The sequence below is a fragment of the Hyperolius riggenbachi genome, chromosome 2 (genome assembly GCF_040937935.1).
Source record: "Hyperolius riggenbachi isolate aHypRig1 chromosome 2, aHypRig1.pri, whole genome shotgun sequence".
Taxonomy (NCBI): Eukaryota; Metazoa; Chordata; class Amphibia; order Anura; family Hyperoliidae; genus Hyperolius; species Hyperolius riggenbachi.
In genome coordinates this window covers 283682919-283703077 of record NC_090647.1, presented here as the reverse complement: position 1 = coordinate 283703077, position 20159 = coordinate 283682919, and the positions used below count along the sequence as shown (strand labels likewise).

Below are 20159 nucleotides of genomic sequence, written 5' to 3'. Positions count from 1 at the left end.
TGTCACTCACACACTCTCTCTGTCACTCACACACTCTCTCTGTCACTCACACACTCTCTCAGTCACTCACACTCAGTCACTCACACACTCTCACACTCAGTCACTCTCTGTCACTCTCTGTCACTCACACACTCTCTCTGTCACTCACACACTCTCTCTGTCACTCACACACTCTCACACTCAGTCACTCACACACTCTCACACTCAGTCACTCACACACTCTCACACTCAGTCACTCACACACTCTCACACTCAGTCACTCACACACTCTCACACTCTCACACTCAGTCACTCACACACTCTCACACTCAGTCACTCACACACTCTCACACTCAGTCACTCACACATTCACTGTCTCTATCTCCTCTTTTCTCTTTCTCTCCCAACCCTCCATCAGCCCCTATCCTCTCTTCCAGACTCTTAAGGTGCCCATTAATGATACAATTCTACAGCCAATCAATCGTTTCTGCGGTAATCACAAATGATCAGTCATGCCCATTAAAGAGAATCTGTATTGTTAAAATCGCTCAAAAGTAAACATACCAGTGCGTTAGGGGACATCTCCTATTACCCTCTGTCACAATTTCGCCGCTCCTCGCCGCATTAAAAGTGGTTAAAAACAGTTTTAAAAAGTTTGTTTGTAAACAAACAAAATGGCCACCAAAACAGGAAGTAGGTTGATGTACAGTATGTCCACACATAGAAAATACATCCATACATAAGCAGGCTGTATACAGCATTCCTTTTGAATCTCAAGAGATCATTTGTGTGTTTCTTTCCCCCATGCACTGAAGTTTCAGGCTGCTCTTTTCTTCTTGCAAGCAGCTTTGCCCTTGTTTGTAATTCCTCAGTATGTGAAAGCCCAGCCAGCTCAGAGGATGATTTATCCAGCTGATTAGAGCAGCTTCTCTCTTCTCTCTTATCTAAATAACACACAGGCAGTGTGCATAGAGGGGCCAGAAAGGGTGAGTTCATAGCAGAACCACAACACTGAAGAACTTGGCAGCCTTCCAGACACAGGCCGACAAGTCTGACAGGGGAAAGATACATTGATTTATTACAGAGACTGTCATAGTAGAAAGTGCTGCAATTAGCCAGAACACATTAGAATAGCTTTTGGAACATGTAGGATGATAAAAAACAGGATGCAATTTTTGTTACGGAGTCTCTTTAAGGGCGGGATTCCCGCTAGCCAGTTCAGAGATCAATCCGAAAAACAATTTGATTCCAATAAACTGATCGACTTGGCTGCCAGTAATTCGGTCGTTAATGGGCACTCCGATGTTTCCAATCAATACGGTGTCATTGGATATGATTGATCAGCCGTGGAATGAAATCATTAGTGGGCACCTTGAAAGTGTACCTGTAGGGAGAAAAGTGCACCTGTGGGTACTTAGTTCGGGAGGGGGAAGCTTCTGGATCCTAATGAGAACATCCTGCTCAGCAGAGGGAATCCAGCACTGGCGGCCCTAAAGGTCCACTTGTCTGCGGTGCGCTCAGGTGCAGTGGCGGCTTTCCCTCAGGCTCTGGCGGGAATAGCTGAGCCTGAAGAGGTACGCTCTGCTGCGTATAGTGCTCCTGATCAGGCTCAGCTGTTTCTGCTTGTCTGCGGTGCGCGCAGGTGCAGTGGCGGCTTTCCCTCCGGCTCTGGCGGGAATAGCTGAGCCTGAAGAGGTACGCTCTGCTGCGTATAGTGCTCCTGATCAGGCTCAGCTGTTTCTGCTTGTCTGCGGTGCGCGCAGGTGCAGTGGCGGCTTTCCCTCAGGCTCTGGCGGGAATAGCTGAGCCTGAAGAGGTACGCTCTGCTGCGTATAGTGGTCATGATCAGGCTCCGCTGTTTCACCACTTTTTTTTTTCTGGGACTGCCAGCACTGAATCCCCGATGCTGAGGAGGATGAGGGAAGCCTCATCAGGATCCAGAGGCTTCCCCCTCGCTTACAGGTATTCTCTAAAGCGGAACTAAACTCAGACCTTCTCTCTGCTCTAAAAGATATGTAGCAGCATGATAACCTTTAAAGAAAATACATTTCTTTGTCCCAGCTGATACAAACTCTGCAATAAATTGGCAGTGTGTCTACTTCCTGCTTTCATGGAAGCAGGCATATTAGTAACATCCTTTGTTTACCAATTACCGCTCTGCAGTGGCAGTCCACGGACACAGCTGAGGGATCAAATTACAACTTATGCTTAGTCACAGATGAGGGGGAATTAGACTAAACTCTATAAATACATACAGGGTGTGTTTCTCTGTTTTCCTTCTGTCCTGTGCAAGAGTTCAGGTCCACTTTCAACTATTTCTGTAAATATGCATGTTTCTTGTACTATTTTTGAAAAAAAAAAAGGTCGTAACAGACTCCTCCCACTTTTAGGCCACACCTCTAGGCCACACCCCAGAGCCGGTATTTTTTCAATCAAAAGGTGGCAACCCTAGTCCCTACCTCTCCCTCTAGATTGTAAGCCTTTGGGCAGGGTCCTCACTCCTTTTGTGTCCTACCTGATCATGCACCTCTATTACTGTGCACCCATGCTATGCATTTGAGTGAACCTAACTTGCCTAACTCCATGCTCCCATCCAGTGACTGACTAAGCATTACCTTGTACTCATACTGTGCTGTGTGATCTGGTTTTCTTGTATTCCTGTATTGTCATATTGCTGTTTGTCACCCCTAAATATTGTCTGTAACCTAAATTAATGTCCAGCGCTGCGTAATATGTTGGCGCTTTATAAATACAACAAATAAATAAATAAAAATAAATACATACCCCAAATTAGCAGGGTATATGCACCTTGGGAGTGGGTACAAGAGGAAAACAAATATTTGAAAAAGAGCTTATAGTTTTTGAGAAAATTGATTGTAAAGTTTCAAAGGAAAAACTGTCTTTTAAATGTGGAAAATGTCATGTTTCTTTGCACAGGTAACATGCTTTTTTTCGCCATGCAGTCATAAATGTAATACAGAGAAGAGGTTCCAGGAAAAGGGACCGGTAACGCTAACCCAGCACCAGCAGCAGCACACGTGATGGAACAGGAGGAGGCGCAGGAGGAGAAGGTCACGCTTTGTGAGACACAACAACCCAGGCCTTGCATGAGGACAAGAAGCGTGCGGATAGCATGCTTTGTACCGCCATGCAGTCATAAATGTAATAAAGATAAGTGGTTCAATAAACAGGGACCACGCGGCAACGCTAACCCAGCAGCAGCAGACGTGATGGAACAGGAGGAGGCGCAGGAGGAGAAGGCCACGCTTTGTGAGACACAACAACCCAGGCCTTGCATGAGGTACCGCCATGCAGTCATAAATGTAATAAAGATAAGTGGTTCAATAAACAGGGACCACGCGGCAACGCTAACCCAGCAGCAGCAGACGTGATGGAACAGGAGGAGGCGCAGGAGGAGAAGGCCACGCTTTGTGAGACACAACAACCCAGGCCTTGCATGAGGACAAGAAGCGTGCGGATAGCATGCTTTGTACCGCCATGCAGTCATAAATGTAATAAAGATAAGTGGTTCAATAAACAGGGACCACGCGGCAACGCTAACCCAGCAGCAGCAGACGTGATGGAACAGGAGGAGGCGCAGGAGGAGAAGGCCACGCTTTGTGAGACACAACAACCCAGGCCTTGCATGAGGACAAGAAGCGTGCGGATAGCATGCTTTGTACCGCCATGCAGTCATAAATGTAATAAAGATAAGTGGTTCAATAAACAGGGACCACGCGGCAACGCTAACCCAGCAGCAGCACACGTGATGGAACAGGAGTAGGCGCAGGAGGAGAAGGCCATGCAACAACCCAGGCCTTGCATGAGGACAAAAAGCGTGCGGATATAGCAGCAATGCTTTTTGCCGCCATGCAGTCATAAATGTAATACAGATGAGAGGTTCAATAAACAGGGACCAGAAACGCTACACCATCCCAGATGTTCATTGGTCATGTTACTTGGTTGGGGTCCTGGAGTGTTGCGTAGTCATTTCCAATCCAGGATTGATTCATTTTAATTTGAGTCAGACGGTCTGCATTTTCTGTGGAGAGGCGGATACGCCGATCTGTGACGATGCCTCCGGCAGCACTGAAACAGCGTTCCGACATAACGCTGGCTGCCGGGCAAGCCAGCACCTCTATTGCGTACATTGCCAGTTCGTGCCAGGTGTCTAGCTTCGATACCCAATAGTTGAAGGGTGCAGATGGATTGTTCGACACAGCTACGTCATCTGACATGTAGTCCTTGACCATCTTCTCCAGGCGATCGGTGTTGGAGGTGGATCTGCACGCTTGCTGTTCAGTGGGCTGCTGCTGCATGGGTGTCAGAAAATTTTCCCACTCCAAGGACACTGCCGATACCATTCCCTTTTGGGCACTAGCTGCGGCTTGCGTTGTTTGCTGCCCTCCTGGTCGTCCTGGGTTTGCGGAAGTCAGTCTGTCGGCGTACAACTGGCTAGAGGAGGGGGAGGATGTCAATCTCCTCTCTAAAGTCTCCACAAGGGCCTGCTGGTATTCTTCCATTTTGACCTGTCTGACTCTTTCTTCAAGCAGTTTTGGAACATTGTGTTTGTACCGTGGATCCAGAAGGGTATAAACCCAGTAATTGGTGTTGTCCAGAATGCGCACAATGCGTGGGTCACGTTTAATGCAGTCTAGCATGAATTGAGCCATGTGTGCCAGAGTCCTACCAGAATCCTCATCATCCTCTTGTGAGCGTTGTGATAGTTGTTGTGATGCATCATAGTCGTCACCTTCCTCCTGGTCTGCTTCTGCTGACCATTCGCGCTGAATTGTGGAAGTCCAACGTGCACCGCTCTGGCCCTCGTCAGTGGTGGCATGAAATTCCTGCTCCAACTCCAGCTGTTCCTCCTCCTCTTCTTCGTCATAGCTGCTGGGGCCAGCGTTCCCTGAGGCGGATGGCCTGATGTTGGTACCATCATGCTGATCGTTTTCTCCTTCAGATTCCCCCAGTTGCATCATGACAGCTGTTTCCTTGATTTTCAACATTGACCTCTTCAGTAAACACAGCAGTGGTATGGTAATGCTGACTGAAGAGTTGTCACTGCTCACAAGCAACGTGGATTGCTCAAAATTTTGGAGGACTTGGCAGAGGTCCAACATGTTGGCCCAATCGGATCCACAGAAGCTTGGCAGCTGTCCGGATGCGCCTCGGTACTGCGCCGTCATGTACTGGACCACTGCACTCTTCTGCTCACAAAAGCGGGCTAGCATGTGCAGCGTAGAATTCCAGCGCGTAGGGACATCACACAGCAAGCGATGGTGGGGGAGATTGAAGCGCTCCTGCATCTTAGCGAGTGCCCCCGAAGCAGTACTGGAATTTCTACAATGTTTGGCCACTCGACGCACCTTCAACAGAAGATCGGCCACGCCTGGGTATGTCCTCAGGAACCGCTGAACTACTAGGTTCATCACGTGCGCCAGGCAAGGGATGTGTGTCAGCTTAGCCAACCTTAAAGCGCGAATGAGATTACTCCCATTATCACACACAACCATGCCCGGTTTCAGGTCCAGCGGTGCCAGCCACAAATCCGTCTGTTCCTTTATTCCCTTCCAAATTTCCTCCCCTGTGTGCTGCTTATCCCCAAGGCAGATCAGCTTCAGCAACGCTAGCTGACGCATGCCAACAGCTGTGCTGCACTGCTTCCACGATCCTACTGCTGCTGGGTTAGCGTTTCCGGATGAGGTACAGCTTTGAGATGCGTTGTAGGAGAAGGAGTCAGAGAGGTAGGTGCTGCTGTTGTTATCCAGTGGGAGGGACGGCGGTGCAGCTGTTTGCGGCGTGGGCAACACCCGCGCCGTAGCAGGTGAGGAATCGCTGCCAGGCTCCACAAGGTTCACCCAGTGCGCGGTAAGGGAGATGTATCGACCCTGGCCGAACGCACTCGTCCAGGTGTCAGTGGTGAGGTGAACCTTGCAGGCAATGGCATTCTTCAAGCTTCGGGTTATTTTGCTGACCACGTGCTCATGCAACTCAGGCACTGCAGAGCGCGCAAAGTGGTAGCGGCTGGGAACCACGTAACGTGGGATGGCCACTGACATCATGCCCTTGAAGCTGTTTGTCTCCACCACTCGATATGGCAGCATTTCGCAGGCCAGAAGCTTGGCTATGCTGGCTGTTACTGCCACGGCCCGGGGGTCATTTGCTGGCAATTTCCTCTTGCGCTCAAACATCTCCGACACAGACAACTGAACCGTAGCGCTGCACACGGAAGGGCTGTTGGTTGTTGTGTTTGATGAACACTGGGAGACCTCAAGAGCACTACTCCGGAAAGTGACAGTGTCAGCGTCGTCTGATGTTTGTGAATGTTGTGAACCACGCAATGGCTGGGCTACTGCTGCTGCTGAGGCGGGTCTGGTGGTGAGTCTGGTGAACCCAAGGGAGGCAGTGTTGCTGGTACCCTGTCCTGCCGCGTTTGCCCACAGAGTGGGATGTTTGGATAGCATGTGGCGGCTCATGCTGGTGGTGGAGAGGTTGTTAATACTTTTCCCCCTGCTCAGGCGGGTCTTGCACACCTTGCAAATCGCCATGGTAACATCCTCAGTGCAGTCTTCAAAGAAAGCCCAGACTTTGGAGCACCTGCCTTGCTGGCGATTTCTGTTTGCTCCTCTTTTGCCTCTCACTTGAACTTCCACGCTTGTGGTGCCTGAAATTGCGCGCCGCCTACCTTGTGGCACAAGGCGAACTCGTGCAGCAGTGGGTTCTTCAACAGACTCATCTGTGCTGCTGCTACGACGGCGATGTTCTCGTTCACAAACAAAATCTGGGTCTCTGTCCACATTGTCCATACCCTCCTCTTCCATCTCCTCAAACTCGTCATATGTCATTGTGGGGGGCCGCCGCCGTGGAGTAGAGCTCCCCAGAACAACCTCTGCGCAGCTCACTCCAACGTCGTCTTCCAGATCTTGTCGGCCGACCTCCTGCAATTGCAACCCCTCCTGCCCAACTTGCTCTGGGATTTGGGTTTCCGAGTCCTCCTCGGACTCGCCTTGTATTTCAGTGCGCGGTGCATTTCCCACAGTTAATGGTTGTGAATCCGGGCACAACATTTCTGGCTGTTCCTCCATTGACCTTTCAAGGGGGAAGTTTGTTGGGCTGGGAATAGCTCCTGCGAATACCCCATTGTGTCCTGAGGTAATTCATCGGACTGGTTATCTGGCAGTTGTGTGCGTGGTGTCGCTGCCGGTTGTGTCAGCTTTGTGCCCACTGGCTCCTTGTAACTGGCTGAGGACTCGGACCTCGTGCGTGATGTGCTGGTGCTGCTTAACCCACTGCTGGACGCTTGAGAGGTCATCCAAGTAATTATCTGGTCCTGTTCTTTTGGATTTGTGAGGGTTGTTGTCCTGGACAACATGGGCGGTATTGAGTGAGTTTTCTTGGGTGCTCCCCTGTGGCCTGTACGTGAACCGTCAGGGGAAACACCTCTTCCCTTGCCCCTCCCTCTTTCACCGGATTTCTTCCTCATTTCACTTATCCTTACAGTACACGCTGACTGACAGCAGTACAGTGGCAGTACAGAAATGCTATACAGTACCACTATTCCCAGCAGCGACACAGAGCACAATGCTATACAGTGGCGGGTGAGCGGTGTACCACTATTCCCAGCAGCGACACAGAGCACAATGCTATACAGTGGCGGGTGAGCGGTGTACCACTATTCCCAGCAGCGACACAGAGCACAATGCTATACAGTGGCGGGTGAGCGGTGTACCACTATTCCCAGCAGCGACACAGAGCACAATGCTATACAGTGGCGGATGAGCGGTGTACTACTATTCCCAGCAGACACAGAGTGGCAGTAAACAGAATGCTATATAGTGTGGCTGAGCGAGGTACACAGAGTGGCAGTAAACAGAATGCTATATAGTGTGGCTGAGCGAGCGGTGTACTACTATTCCCAGCAGACACAGAACAGTAAACAGAATGCTATATAGTGTGGCTGAGCGAGGTACACAGAGTGGCAGTAAACAGAATGCTATATAGTGTGGCTGAGTGAGCGGTGTACTACTATTCCCAATCCCAGCAGACACAGAACAGTAAACAGAATGCTATATAGTGTGGCTGAGCGGTGTACCACTATTCCCAGCAGCGACACAGAGCACAATGCTATACAGTGGCGGGTGAGCGGTGGACCACTATTCCCAGCAGCGACACAGAGCACAATGCTATACAGTGGCGGGTGAGCGGTGTACTACTATTCCCAGCAGACACAGAGTGGCAGTAAACAGAATGATATATAGTGTGGCTGAGCGAGGTACACAGAGTGGCAGTAAACAGAATGCTATATAGTGTGGCTGAGCGAGCGGTGTACTACTATTCCCAGCAGACACAGAACAGTAAACAGAATGCTATATAGTGTAGCTGAGCGAGGTACACAAAGTGGCAGTAAACAGAATGCTATATAGTGTGGCTGAGCGAGCGGTGTACTACTATTCCCAGCAGACACAGAACAGTAAACAGAATGCTATATAGTGTGGCTGAGCGAGGTACACAGAGTGGCAGTAAACAGAATGCTATATAGTGTGGCTGAGCGAGCGGTGTACTACTATTCCCAGCAGACACAGAACAGTAAACAGAATGCTATATAGTGTGGCTGAGCGGTGTACCACTATTCCCAGCAGCGACACACAGCACAATGCTATACAGTGGCGGGTGAGCGGTGTACCACTATTCCCAGCAGCGACACAGAGCACAATGCTATACAGTGGCGGGTGAGCGGTGTACTACTATTCCCAGAAGACACAGAGTGGCAGTAAACAGAATGCTATATAGTGTGGCTGAGGCTGAGCGAGGTACACAGAGTGGCAGTAAACAGAATGCTATATAGTGTGGCTGAGCGAGCGGCGTACTACTATTTCCAGCAGACACAGAACAGTAAACAGAATGCTATATAGTGTGGCTGAGCGGTGTACCACTATTCCCAGCAGCGACACAGAGCACAATGCTATACAGTGGCGGGTGAGCGGTGTACCACTATTCCCAGCAGCGACACAGAGCACAATTCTATACAGTGGCGGGTGAGCGGTGTACCACTATTCCCAGCAGCGACACAGAGCACAATGCTATACAGTGGCGGGTGAGCGGTGTACCACTATTCCCAGAAGACACAGAGTGGCAGTAAACAGAATGCTATATAGTGTGGCTGAGCGAGCGGTGTACTACTATTCCCAGCAGACACAGAACAGTAAACAGAATGCTATATAGTGTGGCTGAGCGAGGTACACAGAGTGGCAGTAAACAGAATGCTGAGCGAGCGGTGTACTACTATTCCCAGCAGTGACACAATGACTGGGGGGACCCTGGCTAGCGTGGCTGGAGCGCGAACTACCCTGCCTGCCTACCCAAAGCTAAACCCACAGACAAATGGCGGAAATATGACGTGGTTCGGGTATTTATTTACCCGAACCACGTGACAGTTCGGCCAATCAGAGCGCGTTCGGGTCCGAACCACGTGACCCGTTCGGCCAATCACAGCGCTAGCCGAACGTTCGGGGAACGTTCGGCCATGCGCTCTTAGTTCGGCCATGCGGCCGAACGGTTTGGCCGAACACCATCAGGTGTTCGGCTGAACTCGAACATCACCCGAACAGGGTGATGTTCTGCAGAACCCGAACAGTGGCGAACACTGTTCGCCCAACACTAGTGCACACCAAGTGCGCTTCTGAGCGCTTTTAAAAAATGCCAGCGCTTTGAAAACCGCTTGGCTAATGTATTTGAATGGGATGAATCACACCAGAGTGATGTGATTTTCTCTCAAGCACAGGTCCTGCAGCATTTATGCTGATTTCTGAGGCAATTCAGCCTGAATCTTAAGTATAGGAAAGTGGAAAATCGCTCTGAAAAGTGCTAGATCAGAGCGATTTTCCAAGCGTTTTTGTTACTGAAGCTGTCCAGTTCAGCTCTACTGTAACAAAAAATTAAAAAAAACGCTACACCAAAATGCTCCAGAAATCCCTAGGAATGGTTAGAAATTAAAAAATAGCTAGGCACATGCCTAGAATCACCTAGAAAAATCACTTCAAAAAGTGATGAGCATAACGGATTGGCCCATCACAACCCCCAATTTCAGACCTACCTGGCTCACTAAATTCCAATTAGATAAATTCTACAACTCCCTCCAACCTAGACCCAATATTCACAGATCCTTGACACCCTTCGAGAACCTATGCTCATCCACAGACAAGATAGATCACACCCTTTCTAAGCTGTACAACCTACTAATCTCGAGAGGATCTGAGCAACCCCTGTTAAAAATAACAGACACCTGGGACAAAGACTTAGGAACCCCCTTGCCAGCAGAATCTTGGGAAAAAGTATTCATACTCTCCCATAAACTCTCAATATCCATTAAACATCAGGAGAGGAACTACAGAATCTTTTCGAGATGGTATAGGGATCCAGTCAGATTGAACACTTTTCAGCCCGCAACCCCTGTTCAATGCTGGAGGTGTAAGACCCATAAAGGAACATACATACATGTTTGGTGGGAGTGCGATAAACTACAGGTCTTTTGGACCAAAGTTTTTGAACTACATAAAGAAATATATCTAACACCTATCCCCCCGTCTCCTGCAATTGCTTTGCTCTCAGCTATTCCTGGGTCATTCGCTTCCATCAAGGGCTCAATTTTTAGATTCATCCTCACCGCGGCTAGAACCCTAATTGCTAGAAAATGGCGCTCCCCCGAAGTCCCCTCTGTAATGGATCTATTTACCCATTTGAACGAATTAATGAGACTGGATGATTTATGTCTGACAGCACAAGGACACCAGGGAAAATTTGTTAACAGATGGGCCATCTGGATAGACTACAGAGAATCTGATAAGGCCAAAACCTTCCTACAGTAGACAAAATTGGATAGCTAGAAAAGGCCTAACGCTCCCCTGATATCTATAGTAAATCCCGGTAAGGAGGTACACACGCTATGCTTTCTTAATAATAGGAGCTTTTTTTTTTTTTTTTTTTCACTTTTCACTCAAAATTAGGAGTAAGTGATTGTATAGAATCAGATCATACAATATCTGTGTGAAATGACATCATCTTTAAGGTTTTTCCTACTGGGTAATGCCATCCCTCATGTTTTCTAACCTACCTACCTCTACCTCCTGCTGTTCTACCCCCTCCTTCCTCATTCACCCCCTCACCCCCCCCCCCTCCCACATCCCTCTCCCCCACCTATGCCCTCTCCCTTGACCCACCCCCCCCCCTTCTTTTCCCTCTCTCATACTAATGCTCATTGGGATATATATAGGCTAACCTTATCTCCTGACCATTTTTGGTAAGAATTGCACCGGTAGTCTCATCCCTATACTGTATATGCAAATTATATGTAACTATGAGAGAAATACCTGTTATGTATGTTTATGAAAAATTTTCAATAAAAACATATTTTCAAAAAAAAAAAAAAGTGATGAGCGTTTGCGATTGTGCTATCACTTTTTGATGTGCACTGGCCCTAAGAGGTATATGGAGGCACTGAGGCTGCCATGTTTATTTCCTTTTAAACAATACCAGTTGCCTGGAAGCCTTGCTGATCTATTTTGCTGCAGTAGTGTCTGAATAACACCAGAAACCAGCATGCAGCTAATCTTTTCAGATCAGACAATAATGTCAACACCTGATCTGCTGCATGCTTGTTCAGGGTCTATGACTAAATGTATTAGTGGCAGAGGAACAGCAGGGCTGCCAGGCAACTATTACTGCTTAAAAGGAAATACATATGGCAGCCTCCATATCCCTCTCGATTTAGGTTCCCTTTAAAAGAGAGAGGATTGAAGAGGACTAACTGAAGAATGATGGATCAGATGGCTGCTGTAGTGCTACTGTGTCATATACACATGCAGTATACACTGTAGAAGAGCTGGAGCAAAGCAAAGTGCAGTTCAGCACACAAGCACTTTAAATACTTAACAACCAATCAAGTGGCATTTTTTATAGTACATCGACAATGGCATCTTCTGCGTTCTCATTTTAGGATTAGTGTGATTGAAAAAAAAAAGTAAAATTATTTAATTTTGAAATCAGATGTTAAAAATGTACAGGGAGTGCAGAATTATTAGGCAAGTGGTATTTTTAAAGGAATAATTTTATTATTGAACAACAACTATGTTCTCAATGAACCCAAAAAAACTCTAATATTAAAGCTGAATATTTTTGAAAGTAGTTTTTAGTTTGTTTTTAGTTTTAGCTATTTTAGGGGGATATCTGTGTGTGCAGGTGACTATTACTGTGCATAATTATTAGGCAACTTAACAAAAAACAAATATATACCCATTTCAAATATTGATTTTTACCAGTGAAACCAATATAACATCTCAACATTCACAAATATACATTTCTGACATACAAAAACAAATCAGTGACCAATATAGCCACCTTTCTTTGCAAGGACACTCAAAAGCCTGCCATCCATGGATTCTGTCAGTATTTTGATCTGTTCACCATCAACATTGCGTGCAGCAGCAACAACAGCCTCCCAGACACTGTTCAGAGAGGTGTACTGTTTTCCCTCCTTGTAAATCTCACATTTTATGATGGACCACAGGTCCTCAATGGGATTCAGATCAGGTGAACAAGGAGGCCAGGGGTATCATTCATAAAGCATTTCCGCATGCGGAAATGCTAAAAACAGCTGACTTTACCGACCACTCGGCAAAGTCAGCATTCATAAAGGCTCTTTCCGCATGAAAAAATGACATTCCCGTGCAGAGCGATACATTTCCGCCTTGTGCGGAGTTTTTCTAGATTAATCTAGAAAAAGTAACAAACACATCCATCCGGAAGGAAAATACCGCTTGCTCGACAGTAGCGATAGGCGGGCGGATTACATATAAATGAATGGGACGGACCTCCCAAGCAGCATCAGGCAGAGGAGCGCACGGAGGGAATCGGGCAGCTTTTATGTTTCCGCATGTCTTCCGCAACGCTACCGCCAGCTTCCTCCAGAAAACCTCCGCACTTCTACCGCAACAGGCAACTTCTTTATGAATGACCACCCAGAAGTCTTAATTACTGGTTGCGGAGAAGAACGGTGTTTTCCCGCATTACCGACAGCCTCTTTATGAATGATACCCCATGTCATTAGTTTTTCTTCTTTTATACACTTTCTTGCCAGCCACGCTGTGGAGTACTTGGACGCGTGTGATGGAGCATTGTCCTGCATGAAAATCATGTTTTTCTTGAAGGATGCAGACTTCTTTCTGTACCACTGCTTGAAGAATGTGTCTTCCAGAAACTGGCAGTAGGACTGGGAGTTGAGCTTGACTCCATCCTCAACCCGAAAAGGCCCTACAAGCTCATCTTTGATGATACCAGCCCAAACCAGTACTCCACCTCCACCTTGCTGGCGTCTGAGTCGGACTGGAGCTCTCTGCCCTTTACCAATCCAGCCACGGGCCCATCCATCTGGCCCATCAAGACTCACTCTCATTCGATCAGTCCATAAAACGTTAGAAAAATATCTTGAGATATTTCTTGGCCCAGTCTTGATGTTTCAGCTTGTGTGTCTTGTTCAGTGGTGGTCGTCTTTCAGCCTTTCTTACCTTGGCCATGTCTCTGAGTATTGCACACCTTGTGCTTTTGGGCACTTCAGTGATGTTGCAGCTCTGAAATATGGCAAACTGGTGGAAAGTGGCATTTTGGCAGCTGCACACTTGACTTTTCTCAGTTCATGGGCAGTTATTTTGCAGCTTGGTTTTTCCACATGCTTCTTGCGACCCTGTTGACTATTTTGCATGAAACGCTTGATTGTTCGATGATCACGCTTCAGAAGCTTTGCAATTTTAAGAGTGCTGCATCCCTTTGCAAGATATCTCACTATTTTTGACTTATCTGATCCTGTCAAGTCCTTCTTTTAAACCATTTTGCCAAAGGAAAGGAAGTTGCCTAATAATTATGCACACCTGATATAGGGTGTTGATGTCATTAGACCACACCCCTTCTCATTACAGAGATGCACATCACCTAATATGCTTAATTGGTAGTAGGCTTTCGAGCCTACACAGCTTGGAGTAAGACAACATCCATAAAGAGGATGATGTGGTCAAAATACTCATTTGCCTAATAATTCTGCACTCCCTGTATGTTCATGTTTACTATAGGCTATTACTATACTATTTACCACAGGATCCAGTTCAAACTCCTAACCCTAACCTACAAAGCTCTCCACAATCTCTCTCCCCGGTACATATCCTCACTAATTTCCAGATACATACCCAATCACAATCTCAGATCTGCACATGATCTTCTGTTGTCCTCCTCTAGAATTACCTCCTCACATTCACATCTACAAGATTTTGCACGCGCTTCACCCCTCCTCTGGAATGCCCTCCCACAACACATCCGTCACTCTCCAACCTTTGTTACCTTTATACGCTCTCTAAAAACTAATTTGTTCCGACAAGCATATGCGCTACCTTAGGCCACTTCCCTTTGTCCTAAGACCAAATTGCACTCCTACTAGGTATCCTAAAACACACTGCCTCTATATATTTGTTGTATACCACCCCTCCTCTTGTTTCCCCCCATTCCCTTTAGATTGTAAGCTGGTAAGGGCAGGGCTCTCTCCCACTTTTGTGTCTTGGAAATCATTATACATTTTATTCATCATGTTACTTTTATCACTGTCATTACCAATTCTGTATTTTGTATCATTCTTGTATTTTGTCACTAATTATGTACAGTGGAGGAAATAATTATTTGACCCCTCACTGATTTTGTAAGTTTGTCCAATGACAAAGAAATGAAAAGTCTCAGAACAGTATTATTTCATTGGTAGGTTTATTTTAACAGTGGCAGATAGCACATCAAAAGGAAAATCGAAAAAATAACCTTAAATAAAAGATAGCAACTGATTTGCATTTCATTGAGTGAAATAAGTTTTTGAACCCTCTAACAATAAAAGACTTAATACTTAGTGGAAAAACCCTTGTTTGCAAGCACAGAGGTCAAACGTTTCTTGTATTTGATGACCAAGTTTGCACACATTTTAGGAGGAATGTTGGTCCACTCCTCTTTGCAGATCATCTCTAAATCCCTAAGGTTTCGAGGCTGTCTCTGTGCAACTCTGAGCTTGAGCTCCCTCCATAGGTTTTCTATTGGATTAAGGTCCGGAGACTGACTAGGCCACTCCATGACCTTAATGTGCTTCTTCTTGAGCCACTCCTTTGTTGCCTTTGCTGTATGTTTTGGGTCATTGTCGTGCTGGAACACCCATCCACGACCCATTTTCAGTTTCCTGGCAGAGGGAAGGAGGTTGTCGTTCAGGATTTCACGATACATGGCTCCGTCCATTTTCCCGTTAATGCGATTAAGTTGTCCTGTGCCCTTAGCAGAAAAACATCCCCAAAGCAAAATGTTTCCACCCCCATGCTTGACGGTGGGGACGGTGTTTTGGGGGTCATAGGCAGCATTTTTCTTCCTCCAAACACAGCGAGTTGAGTTAATGCCAAAGAGCTCTATTTTGGTCTCATCAGACCACAGCACCTTCTCCCAGTCCTTCTCACAGAATCATTCAGGTGTTCATTGGCAAACTTCAGACGGGCCTGCACATGTGCCTTCTTGAGCAGGGGGACCTTGCGAGCCCTGCAGGATTTTAATCCATTGCGGTGTAATGTGTTTCCAATGGTTTTCTTGGTGACTGTGGTCCCTGCTAATTTGAGGTCATTCACTAACTCCTCCCGTGTAGTTCTAGGATGCTTTTTCACCTTGCTCAGAACCATTGACACCCCACGAGGTGCGATCTTGCGTGGAGCCCCAGAGCGAGGTCGATTGATGGTCATTTTGTGCTCCTTCCATTTTCTAACAATCGCACCAACAGTTGTCACCTTCTCTCCCAGCTTCTTGCTAATGGTTTTGTAGCCCATTCCAGCCTTGTGCAGGTCTAAAATTTTGTCTCTGACATCCTTGGAAAGCTCTTTGGTCTTTCCCATGTTGGAGAGTTTGGAGTCTGCTCGATTGATTGATTCTGTGGACAGGTGTCTTTTATACAGGTGACTAGTTAAGACAGGTGTCCTTAATGAGGGTGACTAATTGAGTAGAAGTGTCTAACCACTCTGTGGGAGCCAGAACTCTTAATGGTTGGTAGGGGTTCAAAAACTTATTTCACTCAATGAAATGCAAATCAGTTGCTATCTTTTATTTAAGGTTATTTTTTCGATTTTCCTTTTGATGTGCTATCTGCCACTGTTAAAATAAACCTACCATTGAAATCATACTGTTCTGAGACTTTTCATTTCATTGTGAGGGGTCAAATAATTATTTCCTCCACTGTATCTTGTATATTGGTTTACACCATTGTCTGTATTATTATGTACCCCATGTTTGTTTCTTACATTGTACAGCGCCACGGAATATGTTGGCGCTTTATAAATCAATAATAATAATCATATAGGCTGTCACTCTTGGAGAAGGTGCTGCTTTCATTCTGGATGGGGTCATTTGATTATCACTTTCCTCTACATTTCAGTGAAGGACAATACTTTCATGACCGTTATTGTGGTAAAATTTCACCTATTAGTTGTTGGTTCGATAGAACATACTTGTAGGCTGCAAGTTCCTGCGCAAGACTTTTGCGCATCTCCTCCAGGTCTTTGTTCCGTTGTTGTTGCAGCTGGACTGAAATTTTGATCTCCCGCCTTCTGTCAGCCAGTTCCTGCAGCTGTTCCTGGACAGAGAGTGAGAGATATGAGGTACTGTCCAGCAAGATTATAGAACATCAACCAATGCCTGCCTCTAAGTTCTACTGTACATCAGTCAGACTGAACATTGTTTTCATAGATTTTTATGTATTTTGAAACTTCCTAGATGGCAAGATTCTGCTAAAATATAATGTTTCTATAATGCCTGAATAGCCATAGATAAAACAGATCTGCAAATGAGTAGACTTGTTGCTGTTATACTAGAAATAGATTTGGCAATGGATTTGTGTTTTGAGTACTATTTACTGGCACCTTATTGGAAGTGCAATATGAGGAGGTGAGACCTGGACTCTTCCTGTGTTACTTGAGCTGTGCCCCAGTTCTCCTGCCAAAGGGCAAGAAGGGAGCAAGCTGAGGACTAAAGGATAATGCCTTAGATCTATGAACATGACATTGATGCTGTCCTATAAATACAGAGGAGTAGCCTGGGGGCACTGCTGGAGAAAAACCTGTTCTTCACATGTGCAAAGGAAATACACGTCAGTAAGAGGAAATGCTGAATCTTTCATTATTATTATTATTATTATTATTATTATTATTATATTTTCAAATATAAAGTAGTGAACAACAAAACTATTTTAAGATTGAAAAAATGGCATATTTGTATATTAAGATATCCAATAACACCCTTATGCATCAACCCTTTAAATGACAAAATCCTCACTTTGTCCTATAGTAAGAATACCATGATCTCCTATAGAGCTCTTATATGCCTGCAGTCACCCGATGCAGAACAAACTCAAGAGTGACCGCTGCCACAAATATATGCAGCGGTCATGCATATCATCACATGAATGGGTTGGAGAGTAGGCATGATTCAGCACTGCAATTTTAATTGTGTTGATTCAATTTTATGTCATACAGGTCCTTTGTTCAGGGATTTGCAATGTAACTTGACATTTCTCTTTGACTTTGGACTGCAAGGTAAATAGGATTTCATTTTGTTTACTGCCATTAATAGAGTCTTACGAGTATTACTCCTTAACTGTGGTGATGGTCACTCTTGAAATTGTTCCATAGCAGGTAACTGCAGGCATGTATATAAGAGCTCTAAGGGATAGTGTGGAATTCTGGTTGGAGGACAGAGTGAAGATTTTGTCATTTTAAAGAGTTGGTGTGCTTAGCTTATATTGGATATCTTGTATACAATCTGTGGTGATTGGAACCTCTGGCAGCTACATTCTGTTTTGTTCACTATCAAGAAGAATCTTCTGAATAGGCTGTGGCGCGCCTGTATACACTTCCTTTTTTTTGCGATTATTTGTGTATTTAACAGAGGTTTTGCATTTTCTCAATTCTAAATGTTTTGGATATATACGGTTGCACCCCAGTAGTGTGTCTGTTTTATTTGATGACCCCTAAGGTGCCCATACACTTATCGATTTTCCAGTTCGATTTCTGGCAGATGCGATCGATCTGCTAGGAATCAAATCTCCTGAAATGTCTGATCAATCGATGTTGACCAGCAATCAATTGAAAGTATGGATTGGACAGGATGGAAGATCTAGTTCAATTGTGGGCTGTCAATCTAGTAGATTGACAGCCCATAGCGCTGCACTGCATTGAACAGTGCAACAATGTGGTTCAAATGATTCTCAATATCGAAAATCAATGTGCATTGTGTGGTAAGTTGCGTGTGGTCCAGTATGCGTCGTGGAGAGAGTCCAAAGACATAACAACAAAAGTTGTATAGGTGATGCCTTTAACCAGTTCACCCCCAAGGGTTTTTACCCTAACGGACCAGAGCAATTTTCACCTGTCAGTGCTCCTCCCTTTTATTCCCTAATAACTTTATTACAACTTCTCACAAGAAAATGATCTATACCTCGTTTTTTTCGCCACCAATTAAGCTTTCTGTGGGTAGTACATTTTGCTAAGAATTTTTTTATTCTAAATGCGTTTTAATGGGAAAAATACAAAAATAATGGAAAAAAATCATTATTTCTCAGATTTCAGCCATTATAGTTTTAAAATTAAACATTCCCCAGTGGATAAAACTCAACTCATTTTATTTGCCCAGTTGTCCTGATTATTAAACCGTTTAAATTATGTCCCTATCACAATGTATGGCGACAATATATTATTTTGAAATATAGGCGTTATTTTTCTGGGGGTTTTTTTGTTGTTCTGGCCATAATTACAAGCCCCTATGTAATAAAGTAAAATAAATTTTCCAACATAAAATATAGATTGAAAAAAGCTGAGTCCCTAAGGCAACTATTTATTTATTTATTTGAAGCTGATTTTTTTTTTACAAGGGTTTTTTTTTTGAGGGGGGGGTTGGAAGTGTAATGTATTAATTTATTAATACTGTGTATGTTCATATTATGTATGTGCGTGTGTGTGTAATATACTTTTTGGCCACAAGATGGCGCTAGTGAACACTTTCCATAATAGGAAGTGATCACTTTTTTTTTTTTACACTTTAATAAACCTGTAAAAATTTCCTGTTTTTTTTGAATGGACGTAGCCGCCGTTCGCGGTTACGTCCATTCACTCCAGGCACTGCGATTGGGTAGAGGACCGCTTGGTCCTCTTCCCCAATCACATAGCACGGAAACCCGACGGTAATGGCGGTGGTAGCGGCGCGGACACGTGCAGAGCGGCGGCGGGAACGCGTGACGTATTAAAACGTCATGTTGCCGTTAATAGGCTAAAGCATGACGTTTTAATACGTATGCTTGCCATTAAATGGTTAATGACTAACTGTACAAGATTTCTTTGCAAGCTTTCGAAACTGTGTGGTTCGGATCCAGTTCTGAAACATGCCTGAAAAAGAAACAAAGTTTCGAAACCTTGCAAAGAAATCTTGTACAGTTAGTCATTAAAGGCATCACCTAAACAACTTTTGTTGTTATGTCTTCGCATTGGCTATTATTCATAAAGCATTTCCGCATGCGGAAATGCTTAAAACAGCTCACTTTACCGAACACTTAGCAAATTCGGCATTCATAAAGGCTCTTTCTGCATGAAAAGCTGACATTACCGAGCAGAGTGATAAATCACCGCCTTGTGCAGTGATTATCGTAAAAAATGTAACAAAATGTTAATTCATAAAGATTACCGCAAGCGGCATGAGGACGGGAAATACCGCTCCCTCTGATGTGGCGATAACAATGTTAAGTGAATGGAGACACAGACCTCCCAGGCAGCTGCAGTAGAGCGGAACACAGAGAAATGTACTCGGCAGCTTACTGTGCTTCCGCAAGCCTACCGCCTGCCTACCAACAGCCTAGTTCGGGGAATCTCCGCACTGCTACCGCAACTGGATACATTTTATGAATGAGCAGCCAGAAGTCTAATATACCGGCAGCGGTGTTTTCCCGCATGGATTTACTTTACCGACAACCCCTTTATGTGTGGTAGAAATCTGCTCCTTACAGAAAGGAATCAATTGTTAAGTCACATAATCTATAAGTGTATGCTAAAGCACTAAAAAGTTATTTTGACGTGTTTCCTAGT

General features: G+C 45.3%; 1 protein-coding gene across 2 annotated transcripts in view; it reads right to left on the bottom strand.

Moving 5' to 3' along the window:
* SYNC (syncoilin, intermediate filament protein) overlaps nucleotides 1-20159 on the bottom strand; it is an 81883-nt gene that overhangs the window by 39583 nt on the left and 22141 nt on the right. Inside the window, exon 3 of one of the 2 annotated variants that reach the window (XM_068268860.1) lies at nucleotides 16510-16663. In XM_068268860.1, coding sequence (XP_068124961.1) covers nucleotides 16510-16663 — 154 coding nt within the window. The remainder of the gene's footprint in view (nucleotides 1-16509; nucleotides 16664-20159) is intronic. The other variant, XM_068268862.1, reaches the window with a different exon arrangement.